This window comes from Camponotus vicinus, unplaced genomic scaffold (assembly GCF_025532165.1).
Source record: "Camponotus vicinus isolate PSW18456_S1 unplaced genomic scaffold, iyCamVici1.0 SCAF_1, whole genome shotgun sequence".
In the NCBI taxonomy this organism is placed as follows: Eukaryota; Metazoa; Arthropoda; class Insecta; order Hymenoptera; family Formicidae; genus Camponotus; species Camponotus vicinus.
The window spans coordinates 15174887-15192512 of record NW_028141945.1 but is presented as its reverse complement, the minus strand read 5'-3'; the positions used below and the strand labels follow the sequence as shown (position 1 = coordinate 15192512).

Below are 17626 nucleotides of genomic sequence, written 5' to 3'. Positions count from 1 at the left end.
AGGATCAAATTCTAGTAAAGTCGAAATCTTAATGCGTCTAAAACAGCTTGATGAATCATAATAAACTTTATCGATCAATTCTATGCTATGTGCATTTGATAGCTATTGTTCACGGTTCATGATTCGTTGTCATTATACACTATAATTTCAAACTTTTTTTACCTTTTTTAAATTCTATTACGAGCTAAATTATGAGCATGAAATTTATCCTGTCTTTTATTTGTATTTTTATTGTATGCTTATATAATAAAATTTATTCTTTTTTACATAAATAATTATTTTAAATTATTCAAAATATAAATTTCAAAGAAAATTTTTCTTTACTGTTGTATTAATAGTCTTAATCATTTTTGTTATTTTACTTATGCGTTATTTTTACTAAAAAGAGGAATATTTATTTTACTCTCTAAAAGTGAATCAGTGTATTATCACTGTAATCAATGCTGTACTTATAACTGCTTGTAATCAGTGAGTATTTACTGCTTTTCAGTGATAATACACTGATTCACTTTTAGAGAGTACAATGTGTAAAATATATAAATTGCTACTACAGATTTTTATATTGCAGTTTTAAAATTAGTAATAATAGGATTATGTTTAGATATTTATATAAAGCTATTCAAATAAGAACATAATTCTTACATTTATTTATTTCAAAATTATTGCTTTCAAAACTTACTTTCATAATATTATATTTTTACATATCATAAATGATTATATCCTTTAAAACTAAAGATCATAATCCTATAATTTTCTTAAAATTTTCTGTTATATATAATCATCTATTTATTTGAAGATTGTAAAGATTAAATAACTTTTTATTTTATAATATCTTTTCAGTTTTTATTTTCATTTTAATGGAATGGAGAAATATTCATATACGTTTCATTTTTACACTCGAATTTTTAATAAGACATAAAGTAACAAAGAAATATATGTGAGGTTATTACAGCAATTGCATCACGATATCACATTGTGTGGATATTTATAAATTGCCATCCATTAGTATAGTGATAATAACAATTTGATTAAAAAAATCCATATATATTTTTCTATTAAATATGAAAAAGGACATAATTATTAATATTTACAAATTATTTAATTTGCTCTAAATATTAATTAAAAATTTTATTTTGAGGAAAATATGTTATTCGCAATTTATTGCTGATATTTTAGCATTATTATTAATAAATAATTCTTGAGAATTTTGTAATTGTCTTAATTTTAGATGTTCTACTTCAACGAAGAAGTATTACTTACAGAAGCTGGATAAAATTGAGTATTTAAATTTTGAAAAACAAATTGAAACAGGAATAAAGTGTATCAAAAAGCTACATTATTATGTATCATTGATATCTTACAATAATTTAACGAAAATTAACAAAGAAGAATTGCAATATTTTCTACTTTCCGTGATTAAAAATCTCATGACTTATCATTTTATTTTATATGAGATTAATAGAATTATTTCTACACAATTACCATGGTAAATTCCATAAATTAAATTGTTATTAACATTCTAAACTAATGTAATTGTAATGTAATGTACAGATAACATTTAAACTTTTTTCAGGCCACCAGATATCAATTTGACAATTAAATATAATTTTGAGCTAATTTTCAATTGTTTGACACAATGTCGCTTTATATATGAACAAACCAAATTTATAACTAAGCCGATCGAAAAGCAGCTTATAGAACGGCAAGTTACTATTGTGGCACAATATTTTCAACCACATGTATCTTATTCCGTCATCAAAACGTGGTTAGATGATATTGCGCAAGACGTACTACTTCGCCTTAAAATTAAATATCCTTCGCATTCAATATTTTCGACGTCATCGGAGCGATTTCTTTTTTGGAAGACCAACAATATACATGATAATTACTGGGATCCAACGGAATCAACACAAATTATGCGTACACTTGAAGAATATGTTTTTTCTGAATTAGATATATATAAATTACTTCAGTCGTTGATAATATTGGATCTTGATAAATATAAAAATGTAATAAATTTTACGTTATGTTAAATTATAATAATTTGTTATGCTCTGCGCAAGAATTACTATAATTTTTATATTTTATGAATGTTTAATATACAATTTTTTAAATATAATTTATAACAGATTTCAGAATTCTTTCTAACTTATCTACTACCTATTACATATCAGAGCGTAGCCAGAAGACTCGGCATATGCTGCATTCTGAAAATGCCTTATGAAAACTATACTGAAAGATATCTTAAAATCATATGGAAACCGAAATAGTAAACTTAATTTTAACTAAACATAATTCATTTTAGCTTTTTATTTCAATCTTTCTGGATTTTACATATATATATATATATATATATATATACATATACAGGGTATATATATACATATATACAGGGTGATTCTGAACAAACGTTTGTCTTTAAAATATCAAATTCTTGAATGAATCCTAAACGATTTTTCCTCTTGCAAAATTTTGACCGAAGCTTAGTTTTTAAACTATAAGGGAAAATAGTTAACTACTTACGGAACGAGTACAAGAGGTAGGCAGGGACGGCGCGATATAGGCGATTACGTGAAGCACTCGCCGCGATCAGCTGATTGCTATTCGCGATGACTGTAACAATCAGTGTGTGTGTGAGAATGTGTACGCGCACGCACGCACGCGCGCGCGCGCACACACACACACACACACACACACACACACACACACTGATTGTTACAGTCATCGCGTATAGCAATCAGCTGATCGCGACGAGTGCCCCACGTAATCGCCTATATCGCGCCGTCCCTGCTTACCTCTTGTATTCGTTCCGTAAGTAGTTAACTATTTTCCTTTATAGTTTAAAAACTAAGCTCCGGGCAAAATTTTGCAAGAGGAAAAATCGTCTTAGAATTCATTCAAGAATTTGATATTTTAAAGACAAACGTTTGTTCAGAATCACCCTGTATACAGGGCGATCCTGAAAAACGTTATGTCTTTAAAATGACGTATTCCTGACACCATTCTAAGACAATTTTTCCTTTACCAAAATTTGATTTGAAGCGTAGTTTTTGAATTATGAGCAAAAATAGTTAGTAAATCACGCGTCGGGTACAGAAGGCAGGCAGGAGCGGCGCGGCGTGCCGCGAGCGCGGGCGCAGCTGACCGCCCGACGGGTGATTATCACCGCATGAGTCGCTAACTATTTTATCTTATAACATAAAATTATGCTTTAAATAAAATTTTGGTAAAGAAGAAAATGTCTTAGAATTACGTCAGAAATACGTGTTCCTTAAAAAAACGTTATTTTAATAATGATATATTTCTAATTATAATAAATAATTATTATTTACTCAATCACGCGCCACGCGCAAGTCGTTTGTTAGATGTCGCGTGTCGCGTTTCTGGCAACATAACTCTTGTGGTCGCGCAGTCTCCGCGGTCCGTCGCTTCGCGTCGAGTCATGTGTTGTTTGCATTCGCGTTTCTTTGAAAGTAATTTTTGGTATCGATAAATCAATAGTGAGTGAATAAACAGTAAACTCGTTATCGTGTAATCTGTATTGTGTCAATCGAATGTGAGATTAATAATCGAAAAAATTTCGATGTGTCGCGCATCTCTAGCAATCATAACCGTGCAGCAGATAACAACAATACATAGCATGAAGATTCGCTACGCTGCTACAAGGTGAGTGAGCAAGTGAGTAAGCAGGTGAGTGAGTGAGTGAGTGACCGAGAGAGTGTGAGTGAGAGACTGAATGAGAGAGTGTATGAGTGTTGCGTAAAAGAGAGAAAGAGAGCGAGAAAAAAGTGCGTGCGTGTGTATGAATGTCTGTCCCTCCTACCCTCCCTCTCTCTCTCTCTTTCTCTCTCTCTCTTACGCACACACTCCGCCATACACACATTGCGTGTAGCAATCAGCTGATTGCAACGTCGGACGGCCGGCGATCCGGAACAACTTTTCATTATTAAAATAACGTTTTTTTAAGGAACACGTATTTCTGACGTAATTCTAAGACATTTTCTTCTTTACCAAAATTTTATTTAAAGCATAATTTTATGTTATAAGATAAAATAGTTAGCGACTCATGCGGTGATAATCACCCGTCGGGCGGTCAGCTGCGCCCGCGCTCGCGGCACGCCGCGCCGCTCCTGCCTGCCTTCTGTACCCGACGCGTGATTTACTATTTTTGCTCATAATTCAAAAACTACGCTTCAAATCAAATTTTGGTAAAGGAAAAATTGTCTTAGAATGGTGTCAGGAATACGTCATTTTAAAGACATAACGTTTTTCAGGATCGCCCTGTATATGTATATATATATATATATATATATATATCTTTTTTTAATTTTCAGTAATATAGAAGTTCAGGATAATGCAGAATATTTTTATATATCAATGGAATCCGATAAAATTTATCCATTAAATATCGTCAGAGGAAGATATTACGATGATATTTCACCTCGTCTCTTAAAAAATAATGGATTTTTACATGTAATTTTTATGTTCATATTAGCAGTAGTTAAGAAATATGGAAATTAATTGCATGTCTTACACATTAAGTCAATGAGTCAATCTATTTTATAATCAATGAATGAAATAATAAACATTATTTTTATTTTCTTGTCTGCAATCAAAATTTTGTTTACTGTTATCTATTTTTTTCAGATGTTGATAAAAATACTGGAAACGTTCGATGAAACACTGACATTTCGTGGTAATATAAATTTTAAGTGGAATTTCAAATTCATATTCAAATTTCTAAGTCTTTGTTCAGAAAATAATATTCAAGTGAGTTTGACTAGGAACCAATTGTTGATTAAAGAAATTACAAGTTTAATACTGGTAGGTTATTACACATTGTATAATGTAATTGTAATTGTAATTTTAATGTTTATATAACTTTATATATATATATATATATATATATATATATATATTTTATATATTTTATATATATTTTAATATTTATATAACAATATACAACTTAAATTAGTACACTGTTTTAGAAATCGATAAGGTATTATTCGAATGTTACTATTACATTTTTACAGGTTAGATCTGATGTTCCAATAGAAAAACAATTAGAAGAAAGAAAGGAAATAATAAAATATGCTGTGGGACAAATAGTTACTCATCGTACGCGAAATAATTTGGAAGATCATTGTGGAGTGATAGTCGGTTGGCATTATAAATTTGATGCCATGTTTGTCATGGAATTGTTATACGATGTAAATATACTGTTTTCATATATATGTCAACGATATACCTATGTATTTAAAGTTCTCCTATGTGGAGAACTTACAGATAATGTCGATCAACCGTACTATATAATTCTCACCGAAGATAATGGAATATGTTATGTCCCACAAAGTATGAATATTTGTAGCATTCTTACAAATCACTTATGTTCTACGAATATGATCTCTCATCTCTACAATATATAATACATTTCTTTAATTTCAGATTGTATATCGATATGTCCACCAAAAGAAATCGATAATATAGAAATAGGACGATTCTTTTGTAGATTTGAAGGTACTCATTATGTACCAAATAAATACCTAGAACAAAATGATCCAAGATACTGCTGCAATTTTCTAATCGATACTAGTAATTAGATTATATTGTAAAAGTATTATGAATTAAAAATAAAATAATTACAAAGTATTTTGTATTTATGATTTTTTTGTATCAACTTCTACAAGTTTTAAATTTTATATGTAATAATACATATTATAATAATAATAAAAAATTTCTTTTAGCGTAAAAATTTATAATCTTGGCGCAATTTTTTGATATCATTATTTTCGTAGAATATATTACTATGCATTGCGATAGAAATAGACAGTCTCGAAATTACAGTTTGAATACATGCCCAAAAAATCTCTCTCATACAATGTGTATGTTTATATATGCGCTGCGTAAATAAGTTCAAGAGAGTAAAATCAACACCACACCTTTTAATATCGAAAAATTATGTCAAAATAATATCTATTTGATGGATTGCCTGAAAAAAATTTATATTTAGATTTACAATAAATAATAAGTTCATTAATTTATAACATTTATAGAAATGTATTTGAATTTTTTAGATAGATATTGTGTAAAAATATTTCCTATATAAAATAATAAATTATAGTATTTTCACAATAGTGGAATGAATGGAATTTTTTTGAATTCATTTTCCGACATCAGAAATATATAATACACTCTATAGATTTTGATATATTTTGCACTCGATTTTATTTTTTCTTTAAATGTAAAAGTAAATTATTTTATATATTGTATTTGTGTTCTTTTAATAAAATGTTTCCTTTAATAAAATTTAAATAGTAAAATAATTTTTCCTGTTTTTTTTTGCAGGAGGACGTCTAAAACTGAAATAGAAAATATTTTAATTCTCTAAAGTTATATTACATAATGCCATAGAATTAGCAATATATCTTTTAAAATACGTATGAAACTTTACATTTTTTATATATTTTAAGATTTATGATATTATAGTTGTTCCAATCATATTTTGTCTTGATGGCTCTCTGTTTCAATCTTTAGATATCGAAAGATTTGAAATAAATGAAATAATGTCTCTTTCTTTTTCTCTTATCCTCTCTCATATGATCGACAGGCTTTGAAAAATTCTCATTATACCTAACAAGAATACCTCACGTACCCTGATTCATACTCTCTAAATTTCTTAGAGTGATAATGCACTCGAAAAATTGAGTGACTGGTCGAGTCACTCTAGTTAGAGTGATTTTCCCACAGACATCTATACTATATACTAGACCGCTAACTTGCGTCAAATACATGTCCACGAAATTTATGTACTAAATTCTCACGCATGCGTAACGTTGGTGGACAGCAGTCACGTTTGTGATTGGTTGATGTTATGTACAATGTACATAAGTATGTAATTTGTGTATAAACTTACAGTTGAATATAAGTTATTTTTAAATAATATATAATGTTTTTCATTTTTAATTAAAATTTATTACAGCCTTTGAAGATAAAATATATCAAAATATATTTAAAAGGTATATGATATAATTAAAATCAAGATTAAAAATATATATAGAAGATTAAAAATATATAAAGATTAAAAATATATGTATATAACATTTATATATATATTTATATTTATTTTATTACAAAATTAAAAGTTTATAATGTAAAAAGTACAAGTTTTAAGGTGAAAACTTAAATATTAGCTGGCTACAAGTGTCCACCATATTAGTTTTCCACCAATATTACACATGCGCGACCGCCATATTACATGGTTTTCGGGGACACATTTTATGTACAAAATCAATGGGAGTTAGCGATCTAGTTATAGTATAGATATCTGTGGATTTTCCACTCATAGGAGTGAATAAAGGTGAAAGCACATAAAATTGCATAGGCGCATAACCATAAGCATAAGGAAATTGATTGGTCCACAAATATATGCATAAGAAAATGAACCAATCAATTTCCTTATGCTTATGGTTATGCGCCTATGCAATTTTATGTGCTTTCACCTTAAGAGTAAGTAAAGCGCATGCGAAGCGCGCATGCGTCCGCCATTAGCAACACTGTCGTATTGTTGTCTCACGACGTTACCACGTTCGTTCCACGTGTTCATGTTACGTTCCTTGATTAGATTACAATTTTCACATAGAAAAATCAACGTATCTTCCTGAGGTAAGTGTTTATAAGAATAATTTATGTAATTCATTTATCGATATGTATAAATTATGTAAGTTCACAACGTATAGCATGTTATAAAGAATGATTAGTTTAGATTAATTATACTATAGGTTAGTTAGATTGTGTTTCTTACCAAACTAAGTTATGTAGAAGAAAATTATATATAAATCGAGATCTCACAGTATGTGCTTCGCCGTACATATAGCTTTGTTAAATTCGGCTTGCATATCGATAAACAAATAGCCATAATGAAAGGTAATCTAATGACTTGTAGCTCGTTAAATCGACAAATACATACCACGCGCTGTGAAATCTCGATTATAGTCGTTTATTAAAATAATAATAAATAAATTATCCTTTGTTAGGAGACTCTAAACAGTATGGAAAAGTTGGAACACTTTCTCATAAACAGTGGAATTTCGGAAGACGCCGTCAACATTTTAAAAGGTAACAAGAAAGAAGGAGACTTAATCGGCTTTTACAGAGATAGCATCCCAGCAAACACCAAGTAACAGTTATATAATTGTTAGTTATAATTTCCTACTCAACAATATAATTGTTATGTAACACATAACAGTTATATAACATGTAACAGTTATATTGTTGAGTAGGAAATTATAACTAACAGTTATATAACTGTTACTTGGTGTTTGCTGGGATGTTACGTGCGATGTGCAGCTTCTATTAGTTCAAGTAAAAAGCAATGATTGCTTCTCATTTCAACTAATCGAAGCTTCACGTCATATACGTAACATGTTATCTTATTAGTGAAAGATGACTTAGAATACTTCCTAAGAATGAATCTGTTCACTCGTAATTGAGTGAAAAATAACTTGACGAAAGTGATGACTCCACTCTGATCGAGTGAATTCATTTCGAACCGAGTGACACATTCACTTTACGTTCAGAGTTAAACAGTTCACTTTTGTGAAAAGTGAATGTTCACTAATTACGAGTGGCAGAGTATTTTCACTATCGCTTGAAGTGAATATTCACTCGTTTGGAGTTAGATTTCACTCTAAGAAATTTAGATTTCGATAAAAAAATTTGTATAAATGTTTTCCGTCGAGTAAAGTTTTCTTGCAAAGCCATTCAGCGCACTTCTTGAAATTTGCAAAAAAAAATTCACAAAGCTTCACACAAACGTACGCACACTATGAATAGCTATATTATTGAGCTCGCTTCCAACGATCGTAACGGATTAACAAGGAAACTCCTGGACTTTTAAAAGGAAAAGATTAGGATTCCATCTACAGCATAATCCTTTTGATGTATTGGAGAATGAATTACTGTATTTTATGAAAGAAAGATTATATTTACACCTTTGCATTCCACAATCGTGAATCATAATTTATTATTTTATTACAGATGATTTGAATATATAGAAATATTATTGCACAATCATTAAAATGATAAAATTCAATAAATTAAACTGCTACTCTCATTATAAATTAATATTTTTACTTATTTTAATATAATTATTTCATATATATTAATTATAAATTAATATAATAATTATTGTAAAGCAAAGTTACAGTAAATATAAGTCATTTTTAACCAATACAATTGCAATTTGTCGAAGAGATATTATTTTAAGATAATTTTCCGATATTTAAAACGATATCGTTTTATTTTTTTTTCTTCTCTTTGTGTATTTTCATTTTCTTTTATATAACATACTATTCAATTTATGTTTCAAATAATATATGTATGTTTTTTCCAATCTCTAATATTTCCACTTTTTCTTTCGTTTTTTCATTTATAACATTACATTACCATGTTTCCTTTGCTACGTATACATAATTATTTGTATACCTATACGTTTAGAACACATATATTGTGTACACATACGAGGTCTGTAAATAAAGTAATGAGACTTTTTCGAGATGAACTTTTATTTATAATTTAATTATAATTTAACTCTGTCTTTTTCAAAATAGTTCCCTTGGGAATCCACGCAGCGCCTGAGACGTTGTTTCCAGTCTTCATAGCAGTGCTGGAACTCAGAAACCCGAATGGCCTTCAGCTGGTCGGTTACAGCCGCTTTTACGTTTTCGGTCGTATTAAAGTGATGTCCTTTGAGATGAGTTTTCAATCTCGGGAAGAGAAAGAAGTCATAGGGACTCAGGTCAGGCGAATACGGGGGCTGGGGAACGACAGGAATGTTTTTCTTAAACTTGTAAACTTTCGATTACGGAGTTTTTGGCACGAAACAACGTTTCAGGCGCTGCGTGGCTTCCCAAGGGAACTATTTTGAAGGAGACAGAGTTAAATTATAGTTAAATTATAAATAAAAGTTCATCTCGAAAAAGTCTCATTACTTTATTTACAGACCTCGTATACAATATTTACTTGACTTATCCATTGTTAGATAATAATAAAACCTTCTATGTATGAAGCTTCTATTAAGTTAATAAAAAAATTTCAACATCAATAACTTATTATAAAATGATAAAATTGGCAACAACCAAAGCGTGATAATTGGATCACACGGAGAAGAAGAGATAATATCTTCTTTTTTACTTTTTTATTAATATTAATATTTCAAAATATTCGCTTTCTTTAAAATATATCAAAAACGTTTTAAATTATTTTTTGTTTCATTTTAAATTTCCGTAAATAAGTTATTATAATAAAATATGAAAATATTAAAAGAAACAAGAAAGAAATTTTGATAAAAGTATAAAAATGATAAAAGCATTAGTGCAATAACGTTAACAGTGATAATAGTGATAGTAGTTTTATCTTTATTAGTTGCCTTTTAGACTACGCACTGGATTTTATTTTTAATAACATTACGCAGTAATTTTTTAATAACGACAGTCTTTATAATTATATTAATCAATGATTCCTAAACACACACACAATTATTATTATATATTAAAGCTATTATTCTTGAGTGATTGAAACGCGTTTTACAATGTGTCGATTTTACTTCGTTTATTTCTAACTTTTCATGGACTTTTTTTAGTATTCAGATCGTGGAAAATAAAAATCATAAACTTTACAGGACAGAAAACATTGAATTTCTTAAAATTCAATCAAGTAACTGACTGTCTTAAATCTCGAAGCAGATCCTTATATCAGAAGCAATGGGCAATGGACAGCCCAAAATTCCGTTAAAATAATATTGAAACAATCACTAAACCTCGAGAACAATAAGGAAGAGATCATTTAAGAATTTGCCATACCTGCTATCTTCATTGGACCATTCAGGACCGAGAGGTCAATTATCCTGATTGATAAATAAAACACTTTGAACCATTTCAAAGCAAGATAAATTTTTCTGAATCACATGAAACGAAGTGTACGTTACAGACGCATCGCGACAGTGCAAGAAGCTACAATATACATTTATACATTGTGCATACATTCGTGATTCTTTACACATATAAGTATATATACGAATTTAGTGATTCGAAAACAAAAATAGTGTTTGTTGTCAGTTTTTTCAATCATCGTTTTCAATGGCAAAAATAACACATTTGTCTGATGAAATTATTGAAATTATTCTGGAAAACAAGAAGATCAGCATAGAAGATATTATAAATTTTAAGTCCACATGTAAAAGATTACAGCGCACAACACTGAGCAATTGCTTTTGGAAAAAGAAATTTTATCAGAGGTAATTTCATATTTTTAAGCTTTATATATATTAATTTTGTTATATTAATTTTATACTTGGTCAATGTTCGTCGCTCAACTTCGTGAACATAAAATAAAAACATAATGAAAAAACACAATTAAAATTATTATATTTTAATTATTTAATTATTTAATTATTTAATTATTATTTTAATTATTTAAATTATTGTCTGTTTTCTAAATATTTTATCGTTTCTAATGTTAATTTAATACGATTGTAATAAAGGATCAAATTCTAGTAAACTCGAAATATTAATACGTCTAAAAGCTTGAGTCATAATAAACTTTCGATCAATTCTACATGCATTTGATAGCTATTATTTACCGTTCATGATTCGTTGTTATTGTACACTATAATTTCAAATTTTTTTTAACATTTTTAAATTCTATTATTAAATTATGATCATGAAATTTATCCTGTCTTTTATCATTGTATTTTTATTATATGCTTATATAATAAAATTTGTTGTTTTTTACATAAATTATTTTAAATTATTCAAAATATAAATTTCAAAGGGAATTTTCCTTTACTATTGTATTAATAGTCTTCATTCATTTTTGTTATTTGGATTTTGCGTCTGAAAAGAAGTATATTTATTTAATAATGTAAAATACACATAAATTGCTACTACAGATTTTTATATTGCAGTTTTAAAATTAGTAATAATAGGATTATGTTTAGATATTTATATAAAGCTATTCAAATAAGAACATAATTCTTACATTTATTTATTTCAAAATTATTGCTTTCAAAACTTACTTTCATAATATTATATTTTTACATATCATAAATGATTATATCCTTTAAAACTAAAGATCATAATCCTATAATTTTCTTAAAATTTTCTGTTATATATAATCATCTATTTATTTGAAGATTGTAAAGATTAAATAACTTTTTATTTTATAATATCTTTTCAGTTCTTATTTTCATCTTAATGGAATGAAGAAATATTCACACACGTTTCATTTTTACACTCGAATTTTTAATAAGACATAAAGTAACAAAGAAATATATGTGAGGTTATTACAGCAGTTGCATCACGATATCACATTGTGTGGATATTTATAAATTGTCATCCATTAGTATAGTGATAATAACAATTTGATTAAAAAAATCCATATATATTTTTCTATTAAATATGAAAAAGGACATAATTATTAATATTTACAAATTATTTAATTTGCTTCAAATATTAATTAAAAATTTTATTTTGAGGAAAATATGTTATTCGCAATTTATTGCTGATATTTTAGCATTACTAATTGAAAGCATAATTTTTGATAATTTTATATCTTAATTTTAGATGTTCTATTGCAACGAAGAAATATTACTTACAGAAGTTGAAGAAAATTGTTGATCATTTAAATTTTGATGAACAAATAAAAACAGGAACAAAGGGTATCAAAAAGCTACATTATTATGTATCATTGATATCCGACAATAATTTAACGAAAACTAAGAAAAAAGATTTGGAATATTTTCTACTTTCCACGGTTAAAAATTCCATCACCTATCATTTTATTCTAGATGAGCTTAATAGAATTAGTTCTACACAATTACCACGGTAAAATTAAAAAAACTAAATTGTTATTAACATTTTAGACTAATGTAATTATTGTATAGATAACATTTAAATTTTTTTTCAGACCACCTGATTTCAATTTGACAATTAAATATAATTTTGAGCTAATTTTCAATTGTTTGACACAATATCGCTTTATGTACAAACAAACCAACTTTATATTTAAGCCGATCGAAAAGCAACTTGTAGAACGGCAAGTTACTATTGTGGCACAATGTTTTCAACCACATCTATCTTATTCGGTCATCAAAACGTGGTTAGATGATATTGCGCAAGACGTACTAACTCGCCTTAAAATTAAATATCCTTCGCATTCAATATTCTCGACGTCATCAGAGCAATTTCTCTTTTGGAAAACCAACAATATATATGATAATTACTGGGATCCAACGGAATCAACACAAATTATGCGTACACTTGAAGAATATGTTTTTTCTCACTTTGGGATAAATAAATTATTTCAATTTCTTTCATTGATAATACCAGATCTCGATGCTAAATATAAAAATGTAAAAAATTTTACATTATGATAAATTATAATAATTTATTGTCATGCTTTGCGCAAGGACTACTCTAATTTTAATATTTTATTAATGTTTAGTGTACAATATTTAAAAACATAATTTAAAACAGATTTCGGACCACTTTGTAAATTATCTACTAACTATTACATATCAATGTATAGCCAGAAGATTTGGCATATACTGCATTCTGATGTCAATAAAGGACATAAATTATATGTTTCCAAGAAGAGATCTTCAAATCGTATGGAAACCGAAATAGTAAATTTAATTTTAACTAAACATAATCTATTTTAGCTATTTCAATCTTGCTGGATTTTACATATATATATATATATATATATATATATTTTTTTTTTCTTATTTTTTAGTAATAGAGAAGTAAATGGAGAATATTTTTATATGGCAAAACGATGGGATGAAATTCATCCAATAAATATCATCAGAGGAAGATATTACAAAGATATTTCACCTCGTCTCTTAAAAAATAGCAGATTTTTACGTGTAATTTTTATGTTCATATTAGCAGTAATCAAGAAATATGAAAATCAATTGCATGTCTTACACGTTAAGTCAATGAGTCAATATATTTTATAATGAATGAATGAAATAATACACATTATTTTTATTTTCTTACAATCAAGATTTTGTTTACTGTTATTTATTTTTTCAGATATTGAGAGAAATGCTGGAAGTGTTCCGTCTTAGACTAAAATCTGTAGGTAATATAAATTATAGTTGGAATTTCAAATTCATACGCAAATTTCTAATTCTTTGTTCAAAAAATAATATTGAAGAGAGATTGACTAGGAAACAATTTTTGATTAAACACATTACAAGTTTAATACTGGTAGGTTATTACACATTGTATAATGTAATTGTAATTGTAATTGGTTTAATATTTATATAACAAAATATACAACGTAAATTATTTCATTTTTTAGAAAACGGTAAGGTATTAATCGAATGCTGCTATTACATTTTTACAGGTTAGATCTGATGTTCCAATAGAAAAACAAAGAAAAAGAAAAAGAAAAGAAATAATAAAATATACTGTGGGAAAAATAGTTACTCATCGTTTGCAAAATAATTTGCAAGATCATTGTGGAGTGATAGTCGGTTGGCATTATAGATATGATCCAATGTTTTTTGTGCAATTGACCCGTACAAATATATATTTTCCATTTATATGTTTACAACGTAATATCTATATGGGTCGATGTGGACAATTTTCAGGTGGTGATCAACCGCACTATATAATTCTCATCGAAAATAATGAAATATGTTATGTCCCACAAAGTATGAATATTTGTAGCATTCTTATATAAATCACTGTTCTATGAATATGATTTTTCATCTCTGCAATGTATAATACATTTCTTTAATTTCAGATCATATATCGATATGTCCACCAAAAGAAATCGATAATATAGAAATAGGACGATTCTTTTGTAGGTTTGACGGTACTCATTATGTACCAAATAAATATCTAGAACAAAATGATCCAAGATACTGCCGCGATTTTCTAATCGATATGAGTAGATGTTAGATATCTTTTGTATCAACTTCTATCAGTTTTAAATTTTATATATAATAATACATATTATATAGTAATAATAAATACATATTATAATAATAATAAAAAAACTTTCTTATTACGTAAAATTTATATTCTTGGCGCAATTTTTTGATATCATTATTTTCGCACGATATATTATAATTATATTAAAATATTTTGTTGACGCATATACTTGGTGCCTTTTTCTACTTTTTCTTTTAAAGGTAAGTTTAGAAATTATATCATTTTAATACATGTTAAATATTTTTAAATAAGCAAAGAATCCGTCACTAACCCTCGTCATATTTCCTTAAAATATGACGGTCCTCTTTGCTTATTATAGAAATCAATATTTTTTAGATTTTTTGCTTTGCTATTCTTATTAACTTATAAACTTATAAAGTTTTTTTATAAAAATATAACAGATAATTACAAATCAGTATATCATATTAGAAATATTGTCATTCATAACTTATGCTTTTAAATTCATTGATAAATAAGCGTTACCGTTCTCATCTAATCTATCAATAAATATATAAATAAAACGAAAAAGAGAGTTGTATAATCTTATTATTGATTATGGAATATCTTTCTACTTTCCGGATTGATCGAAATACAATTATTAATTAATTAAATTTTAATCACAAATTTGATACTATAAAAATGTATTTTTAGTAAAGAATTTTTTTAACTACTTCTTTATTTTATAACATTATTATTTAATATACATATATAACATTATTATTTAATATACATATATTATTTACTAATTATTTCTACTTAGTTAGGTACTATTATTACAGTTAATGGTTTGTTACATATTTTGCGCAAAGCGACGAATGCTCGCCAATCGGGAAATGGGACTTGTAATTGTCCCCTTCGTGCATCTGGAATTCTGCAATTTCCGGAAAAGTTTACAAAGAGAGATGCGTTTCCTGAAAAATTATATATTAACTCTTAATAAAGGTCGCATGAGAATCATTATGTGACACTCTGTTGATTTTAACGATAGGATATCCAGAAGAATGTCTTAATCGATATCTTAAACATTTATTTTTTAACTATTTTTTTAACTATTGCATATGATTATTTTCTATGGATGCCTAAGAATATAAGTGTAGAAATTTTTATTGACCTTTTTAAGCACACAAGGGATAGCTAAAACTGCGACGAGATTATGATCCCCATATGTGATCAAGAATAAAGCGAAAGAAATGTGTGATCTACCTAAGGATTAATTCTGTAATCTATAAAATTAGGAGTTAATCTGTTGTAATTCGTTGGAATTTCTTTCTCCTCCACTTTCCAATTCTCTAGGTGAATTAAAAAGAGAATTGACGCATTTCTCAAATTAACTCAAAACTCGATTTATAATTCTCGAAATCGCAAGCTAATTGTATATAATTTTTTTTCTTTTTTAAAATTTTCTTTTCCTCTCTCTCTCTCTCTCTCCCTTGGATTTTTTAAAATTCCAAAAACGTCGCGAATCAGCACGTATCCGTGTGGCGATAGTCCTTTGACATTTCCGGTCCCTGAGAGAGAGAAGTTCGATCTCTGTCACCATCCGTTGTTATATTATGTCAGACATACATTGGCGGAACACGAGTTTAATACGACACAGTGTGTTGAAATGGCCAATCCCCTCTGCGATGTATATATTGACAGAATCTATTGTCGCAAAATATTGATACGCTATTGTAACATTTTACTTCGTGGATTTAAGCGGTTACAATGTAACAAATCTACTATCAGAAACCATTCCGGTGTCTATATATTGTATATATATGTATACCATCGTCACGCGTTCTGTCAGTAGATTTTTATATTTATTTTCGATTTTTGCTGTGTGTAAAATTCTGTCGATATCGTTGAACACGATAAATCCTGTACCATATTTGACGCTCCTCCATTGATGTGAAGCTTGTATAACAGATGCTTCGCGAAATCTGCTCTCGACAAGCTACCTGCAATTGAAACAAGTGTGAGAAAAATAGAAGATCTTTTTAAAATTAAATGCGACAAAAATATGTTGTATATAAATATACTTTTTCACGACATCGATAATTAATTTTTATAATTTTCTATGAATATAATATAATTCTAATAATATTTTTATATTTTTATATCTTTCTAAATAATAATAATAATAATATTAATAATAATAATAATAATAATGATAATAATATTAATGATAATAATGATAATGATAATAATAATGATAATAATAATAATAATAATAATAAACTATTAATAATAAATAAATAAATATTAACAATTATTATAACAATAATTATGTAATATTAATTAACTAATTAATTTTCTAATATTAATATAAGTGCTATGAACTCATGGCAAGACGAAATTATTGTTTCGTCGCGTTCTCATTTGACAGTCGAATCAAGCGAACGACCTAATCCGTCCTCCCTACATCGTTATTGATAGGAATACATTTGTCAACGCTGCCGTTTCGCGGGCGGCACGGCGTTAATCGAATCGAGTAATCCCCCGGCCGATTGAGTCAATTCAAGAGGGCTGCCGGGGGAGGAGGAGGGGAGGCAGGGAGGGCGCGTGAACGAGCAACCCCCTTCTCGCGGAAACGCTTAACGAAGGGCGCTCGCGGAAGCGAGACCTCGAGAGATCCTTCTTCC

General features: G+C 28.0%; 2 protein-coding genes across 6 annotated transcripts; both read left to right on the top strand.

Annotated features, from left to right (window-relative positions):
* Positions 1-4347: 4347 nt before the first annotated feature.
* On the top strand, positions 4348-9925 carry LOC145959228 (uncharacterized). The gene is made up of 5 exons (XM_083077872.1): positions 4348-4473; positions 4648-4824; positions 5034-5352; positions 5446-5592; positions 9609-9925. Exons 1-5 carry the CDS (start codon positions 4378-4380, stop codon positions 9923-9925), a joined length of 1056 nt encoding a protein of 351 aa, XP_082933998.1. The 5' UTR covers positions 4348-4377.
* On the top strand, positions 7494-15067 carry LOC145977049 (uncharacterized). 5 transcript variants are annotated; one of them, XM_083108718.1, is made up of 10 exons: positions 7494-7662; positions 8034-8115; positions 10679-11293; positions 12621-12881; positions 12964-13408; positions 13533-13681; positions 13792-13987; positions 14094-14270; positions 14410-14656; positions 14812-15067. In XM_083108718.1, exons 3-10 carry the CDS (start codon positions 11136-11138, stop codon positions 14967-14969), a joined length of 1791 nt encoding a protein of 596 aa, XP_082964844.1. In that variant the 5' UTR covers positions 7494-7662; positions 8034-8115; positions 10679-11135; the 3' UTR covers positions 14970-15067. The 5 variants fall into 5 exon arrangements, with proteins under 5 accessions (XP_082964844.1, XP_082964827.1, XP_082964817.1 ...); XM_083108701.1 differs by having other exon boundaries at positions 7495-7662; positions 10743-11293; positions 14410-14719; XM_083108691.1 differs by having other exon boundaries at positions 7497-7662; positions 14410-14719.
* Positions 15068-17626: the final 2559 nt, after the last annotated feature.

Excerpts from the sequence above, each read along its gene's own strand:
- LOC145977049 (XM_083108701.1), top strand. The coding sequence starts at position 11,136 with ATGGCAAAAATAACACATTTGTCTGATGAAATTATTGAAATTATTCTG. Across the intron at positions 13,682-13,791 it reads ATCGTATGGAAACCGAAATA|TAATAGAGAAGTAAATGGAG; the intron begins GTAAATTTAATT and ends CTTATTTTTTAG. Across the intron at positions 14,271-14,409 it reads ACATTACAAGTTTAATACTG|GTTAGATCTGATGTTCCAAT; the intron begins GTAGGTTATTAC and ends ACATTTTTACAG.
- LOC145959228 (XM_083077872.1), top strand. The coding sequence starts at position 4,378 with ATGGAATCCGATAAAATTTATCCATTAAATATCGTCAGAGGAAGATAT. Across the intron at positions 4,474-4,647 it reads AAAATAATGGATTTTTACAT|ATGTTGATAAAAATACTGGA; the intron begins GTAATTTTTATG and ends TATTTTTTTCAG. Across the intron at positions 5,593-9,608 it reads CAATTTTCTAATCGATACTA|TTCCCTTGGGAATCCACGCA; the intron begins GTAATTAGATTA and ends TTTTCAAAATAG.